This window comes from Tupaia chinensis, unplaced genomic scaffold (genome assembly GCF_000334495.1).
Source record: "Tupaia chinensis unplaced genomic scaffold, TupChi_1.0 Scaffold146140_1, whole genome shotgun sequence".
Classification (NCBI taxonomy): domain Eukaryota; kingdom Metazoa; phylum Chordata; class Mammalia; order Scandentia; family Tupaiidae; genus Tupaia; species Tupaia belangeri.
The window spans coordinates 3,592,580-3,599,915 of NW_006205995.1; the positions used below are offsets into that span (position 1 = coordinate 3,592,580).

At 34.2% G+C, this 7,336-nt stretch overlaps 1 protein-coding gene across 2 annotated transcripts in view; it reads right to left on the bottom strand.

The window, feature by feature from the left end:
• Positions 1-954: 954 nt before the first annotated feature.
• DTWD1 (DTW motif tRNA-uridine aminocarboxypropyltransferase 1) overlaps positions 955-7,336 on the bottom strand; it is a 21,657-nt gene continuing 15,275 nt past the window's right edge. For both annotated transcript variants that reach the window (XM_006168772.2, XM_014584274.2), the window contains exon 5: positions 955-3,023. In XM_006168772.2, the coding sequence (XP_006168834.1) occupies positions 2,776-3,023 (248 nt within the window). In that variant the 3' untranslated portion in view covers positions 955-2,775. The remainder of the gene's footprint in view (positions 3,024-7,336) is intronic.

Genomic DNA, 7,336 nt, shown 5'->3' on the forward strand with positions numbered 1-7,336 from the left:
TAGACAGTATTCAGTGAGGATGAACAGGCAATGTGGCTCTATACCATAGGGCCTCATCCTCCAGCAGCTTAACCCAGCCAAGCATGTTCTAGGTCAACAAGAGTAAGAAGAAATACACTGGAACTTTGGAAATGCATATGACCCAGGATCAGAGTGAGGGTATTTCAAAGGAACTTGAAAAAGGACCATGAATAGAGGGACGCATAAAGATTTAGGGTCATATTTGTAGTCTATCAGACCAAAGAAAAACAAGCACAGTAAATTCATTGTTCTAACAGGTATTATAATCTTCTTTTGGGAAAAATTTGAGATTTTATCTGGACTGCTATAAATTAGGCTCCTCTGAAGTATTTGGGTCATCTTTCCATGCCAGCTGTGAGACAGAGGCAAATGAGTGATAGAATTGTTCTTTTCTTAAAAAAAAAAAAAAATTCTTTTAATCTCAACTGCTACATTTAGTTGGTTTATAGAGACAGGAAAACAGCAATCAATTTTGGCAAAAGGAAATCCACATTTAGCCTAGAGAAATCCAGTTTTGGCCCTGCTTGAATCAATTCAAGCCTTCCTCTATTCCCAAAGCCAAGCTCTAAACATGAAAAAAAAAATCTATTTTAATTCCATTCTAGTATAATAACAGCTAAATAAGCAAGCCAGTTAGTTTATTTGGCTAAGATTGTGGGGCTAATAATGTTCAAACCTTATATAAATCAAATTCCTTTATATGAATACTGTAATACAATACCTCACTGAATCCAACCAAATAAGAAGTATCACATTCCAGATAAGATTGTGCCACTAATTAGTGTGACCTTTTACTTAACATCTTCAGTGTTCAGTTGTCACACGAATACAGTCAGGAATTACTGTAAATTGTAATATTCCATACATCCTATTTCTACAGGATGTTATAGATGTTCTGGATTCAAGTAAATTGAAGGCATACAAAAGCTTAAATCAAGTTCAAAATGCTATTTATTTCAGGGCTTTTCAAAACCTTTAATATGCTGTGCCTTTTGAATTTCTAAGAGGGAAATATAATAGAAACAAACTAATTTCACCAAAATCTTGTCTGCTTTTTTTTCCCATAAAACATGTTATATGTCCTGCTATATATGTTTTAGAAAATATACTGCTATTTTTAGCATCTGATGTATGAATTTATCAGAGTACCAAAAAGGAAACAAGATAACTTTAAAAGAGCACATTTGGGAAGAGTATAAGAAAATGACATTTTATAAAAATATAAGCAGGGATTAAGGACCACAGAAAAGGGCAATGAACCACCCTGGGCTAGTAACGACTGGAAGCCATTACTACTTCTATGTGAAAACAAGGAAAGGGATGGAGTGGGGATCTGAACCTAGAGAGGGAAATAAGATAACTGCTTAAGAAGGGAAGAGATGTCTGATGACATGGCATTCAGGAAAATAGCTAACCCATGGTGACCTGGCAGGAAAAGAGCTAGGGAAATAAAAACATAATTTCATTTTCCTCACAATCTACAAGTGCTTCCCATTTGTTTAACCCAAACAAAAGCTAGAGAGCAAGGAACCTACCTCATGGAGCAGAGCACAGGACGGAAAAGAGTGGAGGGTGAATTTGGAGGGTTAAAGAGAAGCTACCCAGCACAGCAGAGTTCCAGCCACAAGCAGCTAGATCTCAGTGATTAAACACCATTGCCAGGACTCAGTCTCTCTGCTCTGTTTCCTTTGCTGCCATCATTCTAAGGCAAGCTATTTACGAGGCAGCAGAGCAGATGGCCACCAGCAGCTCTAGGCTGCTTCGTAACTCCAAATAAAGTAATAAAAAAAGTAAACACACATATGGCACTTACTATATTCAGGTACTATTTAAAGTTTCTTAGATACCCCAATTTAGTTAATTCTCCAAATAATACTATAAGGTTATATACTAATGTACTATATTGATACACAAATGCATTAATATTACCCACTCTTCACATATAAAGAAACTGACTTACAGCTGGAAAGTCAAAAAAGAAAAGCTGAAATTTAGATTAGGTACTCTAGCTCCAAACTTGGTTCTTGTAACTACTATCCCCTACTGCCTTTTGAACTATAAACCTCATCTCCTACAGTATCCGTATCACTTATCTAGAAGGACCCTAGTACTGTTGGGTCATGAGTTCATTCCTGGATTAATCACTGTGTTCAGGGCGTGAGGGCACTTAGTTTGCAAAACTGGGTCACATGTTGGCCTTACAGCAGAACAACATAATTGTTAGCAATTTTCCCCTAAAAAAGAGGCTAGGCAGATGTAAAAAGCAACATCATAAGAAATGTGAACTTAAAGAAATAGTCCTACAGACTGGAATTCTAATTCTAGGTCTACCTGTGTTTGCCATTAACCTCAAACAAATCACTTATCATATCTTTTTCAGCTGACCTCATGTGGTTCCAAAGTGGTGCTGAAAATATATAAAGATCTCTAAACAAATATCTAATACCATATAACTAGGTTTATGATATATCAAATTATACAAATATAACACTTTATGATATTAAAATGTGGTGGTGAGATTGAGATATGCCGAATTTGAGCAAATAACTTCTAAAATAAGATTTTTGGTTAAATTATCTCTGAAAAAAATCCCTTAGCTACAATTTCCTAAATATGATGAGCAACAAATGAAATGAAATTTTTTCGAGTGGTCTTACAAGTATTATACATGATTATTTACCAAAAATAAACAAAGTATAATTATAAATTCATTAATTTTAGCAAAATAAAATGACACAGGCCTCTTGTTAAAAACTAAGAGATAAGTTTTCTTGCTTCCTTATCTCCAGAGCATTTGGCATTCTTAATCAACTGGTACATAAAAGAATAGAAAAATAAAAGGTTATCATATTGTCCTTTGTATTTCTCTTTTAATATATCAGTATGGTAGTCTACTAGAAAGTAGTAAATGGCTTCAATTGTGGAAAGAAAGGTATCTGGCTTTCCTTTTTGATGGCGCCAAAAGCAAGTTTTTCTTGTTTTCAATTCAACTTGTAACAACCCTGCCAAAAAAAGGGAAAAAATATAAATATGTCTTCTTAACCACAGGGTGTGGGACAATAATAATGATTTCTCTTAATTATTTTAAGAACTTTTTAAAAAAGAGTACAGGTAAATTCCTTTAATCCCAATTGCAAACAGGACATTTTCTTAAATGAGTTAAGGTATTTACACAAGCAACATAAAATGCAGAATGAAATCTTATACATGACAGTTACCTGTAAGTTATTTTTAAAATTTATTTCTTCAATGGGAGAAAAAGAGATAAGGAAAGACAGAAAAACAGGCACCCCCCAACAAGTTCTCCATGCCACGATCCATCTCTAGTTTTCATCATCCTGAAACACAAGCATACTCATATCTGTCATGCTCAGGGAGATCCTAGGATGTGAACTCAAGACCTTTCCTATGTGGGTCTGGTTGAATCACCACTGTGCAAACACCTGAACCCTCTAAGTTTTAAGCCTTGTAGCAATAATTAAAAGTTCACATTTAATGTATATATCTCTTTTTGTCTTCTATTTAGCAGAATCTTTTTAATTTTTAATCTCTCCGGCTGGGAGGTGGCACAGCGTTAGCACCAATGGACTCAGATGGAAAAGGTCCTGGGTTAGTGTCCCAGATCCTCTCTGAGCACACCAGGCGCAAGTGTGTGCACATGCCTATGCTGCAGGTTGTCCGAAACTGGGGATAATCACAGCATGAGGACCCTGTTGGGGTGCCTATCTCTTCTCTCTTTGTATCATGGAAAAAAATTAACTAACTAAAAAAAGATCAAGTTTAACCTGTGACAGGACTAACTAAATTCACCAATGTTCCAAAGAATTTAATTGATAAAGTAACTTTTAAATTACGTTCCAAAACTCACTGAGAGAGACAAACAGTTTAATGATCTTTAATACTGATAAAAGCTGACTATAAGTAAACTTTATTTTTAGGCTATGTTTTCATGAATTTTATTTTTAGGCTACTTTATGAAGCTCTTTCTTTAACTCTATCACATCTATGGTGCAGAGCCTCAAAAAGCCAAGTCTTTGTATACTTAAAAAGGGAAGGATTATTGAAATCACAGAACAGTACTCTCATCTCTTATAGTTCAGACATCAGCTTGTAAACCCAGAATGTTCTTAGCTCCTTAGACAAATACTTGGACTCATACTAACATGTATCTGCCATACATTTTAGCTTATTTTATTTTAAAGAGAAAAATAAAAGGAGATGATAGCATCAAAATTGGCTTGCTGACCAATTAGAAACATGAGTTATCAATGATTTCCTACTGTCACACATTTTTACCCTCAAGTTATTTTGAAATGAAGGAGACAGTGATAAGAAATAATAATAAAAGAAATATAAAAATAATGAAGATGTAGAAGATCAAATGTCTATTAAGAATTTATAGAAGAAAGAATAAAGAGAATAAAGTGGGATGGATTTAAAGAGACGATACCTATGACTTTTCTAGAAATTATTTTTTTAAATGCAGAGATTCATGAAATATAATATATCTCAACCAGGATAAACACAAATAAAACAATCCTTAGATTCATCACATGTTAGCATAATTGTAAAACTTCAAGGATAAACATCTTTAAAAAAAAAAAAAAAAGGATAAACATCTTTTAAAAGTAGTCATTGACCACAGTTGAATTAGACAAGGTTCAACTTCATTAAGTAATCGTAGTATTTTTAGTGATTATCTGAAAAATTACTGAGAACTCCAGTTTGAAAAGAATAAAATGTATTTAAATGTTAAAAACAGGGAACCAGCAGTTGGCGTAATGGCTATGTCGCTGGACTCCCACGTAGTCGACTGCGGTTCGTGTCCCGGACCCGGTGGCTTAAAACTCACGCCGGGCATGTGTGCGTGCGTGCCCAAGATCCCGGGAGGAGAATGGAGGAGAAGGGATTGCGGCGTGACCATCCCCCCTGGGGGGTGATTTCTCGCTTTCTGTCTCTATGTCTCTCTCTGTCTGTCTGGCGAGCGCACGTGCCCTACAGTGAAAATCTCTCAAAAAAAAAAAAAATAAAATAAAAAAGAAAAAACATAGCAGCCATTCAGGAAGAACAGATTATATACAAAGAAATGATAACTGGAATAACAGAAGACTTTTCATTAGCATTAACAGAATATTAAAGACAATGGGATATTATTGAAGTGTCAAAAGAAAATAACCACCAACCTATAATTATGTACTTAATAGATTAATATGTCAAAAAAGATGAAAAATGTTAATAGACAAACAATGACTGAAAATATGTGAACAAGAGACCCAATTAAAGGACTATCTATTGAGTTTATTTCAGCAAAGACAGGAGAAAATTAATAAAAGAGCAAAAAAATGGTAGAAATCTATGGATATTCAAATAAAATGTTGCTTATATAAAACAAAACCAATATGCAATTATAGGCTAACAATTAAGAACAGGACAAAAATAATTAATATTAACAACACTGTAAACCCAGAGAGGTTGAATAAAGCTTAAGTGTAAATAAACTAAACTTGCCACTTTCAACATAAAGTATCTGGCCGAGCTGTGGCAGCACAACAGTAGTCCTACAATCTGCAATGCTGGAGGCCACATGGATGATCATGGTTTGGTTCCTGAGATAACCTATATACCCTGGGCATGTGTACATAAGCCTGTGATCTTGGCTGGCTAGAAGATTAGGAGGACAGGGAGTCAGGATGCATGATTTGGGAGGTGAGAGTCATGGTGTGAGGTCTTTCACAGGTGCTAGTCTTCCCTCCCATTCTCTCTTTGTCTCATGAAATAAATAAAATTTAAAACAATTAATAATTATAAAGACAAAGACTATCAAATTAAAACATGAGAAGGATGACCTTTCCAGGGCTTCTATTCAATATTGTACTGGAGGTCTAAGTTAACATAGTAATAAAAAGCAATGAATTAATTAGACACGTAAGAACTGGAAAGGAAAAAACGCAATTGACATTATTTACACAAGAATATTGAAAAACATCTATAAACAAAGTATTAGAAGTATAATATCTTGGGGTAAAAGTATTTAAACATGACACAAAAAATTTTAAACATAGAGATTGATAATTAACCAAAATATTTTTCCTTAAAAGTTACCATAAAGATGGAGCCTATAGGTGGCATGGTAGTTAAGGGTGCTGGACTCCCACAGGGCCTATCATGGTTTGAGTCCTGGATCTGGTGGTTTACTTTCTCACTTTCCTTCTTTCTCTCTCTTTCACTCTATCTCTCTCTGGTCAAATTAAAATAAGTAAATAAATAAAGTTAAATAACATAATTTTATTTGCTAGAAGGCACATGGACTTATCAGAGACCAAGAGAGAGAGACAGACAGGGAGAGACAGAGACAGAGATGGGGGGTTAGAAAGTACCCCCATGAGAGACGGTCACACCATAATCCCTTCTCCATTTCTCAGGATTTGGGGCATACACGCACATACACCCAGTGTTTTTTTCAAGCTGCCAGGTCCAGGACTCCAAGATGAACATTCTTACACTCAACCAGTAACGTATGTTCGTGTCCTAGAGGAACTTGCACGTGCCTAAGAATATTTGTAGAAGCAATATTTGTATAGCAAGAACTAGAAATAACCCAAGAGTTTTGTTAATATGAGACTAGACCAACTGTCAAATATTCAAACAGACATACTGTAGTGAAAATGAATAAACTATAGCTCATCATGTAATATAGTAATGTAAACCTTAGAAACAAAATAGTAACTTCAGAAAGCAAGTCCTGAGAAAATGTACAGGTCAAAAACAAGTAAAATTAAATTATATAGAGTTTATGAAAACAGGTGTACATGATACTAAAATTTTAAAAAGTAAAAAAATGGTAAAGACATAATTCTGGAGAATAATTAACTATGAAAGAAGTATCATAAGGGAGGAGAACATAAATAGATGGAAGAGACTGATACTATTCTGGTGCTTGGCTTCCTAACTGTTTATTACATCATAAGTTATATAACTCAATGTTATATATGTTCTTTCATAGATACCAAAATTTATTTTAAAATGTAATATAAAAACAAAAATTAAAAATCCTTTGTCTACTTGGTAGAATAAGAGCTAGAAGCAAATTTAAAGCAAGTAATTATAAATGGCTTTTCCTTCCAAACTTGTTACTTAAATGTCTTTAACTATAAAATGAGAATGAAATTCTTGACCTATCTCAGTTGTTGTGAGGACTGAATGAAGTACTATATAAATATATAATTGATAAAGTGAGCACATTCTAGGCAATGGTTATTTTGTGAACAAAGCTACATTAAAAATTGTATGATACAGTCAAAAATAAAGGGAAAGA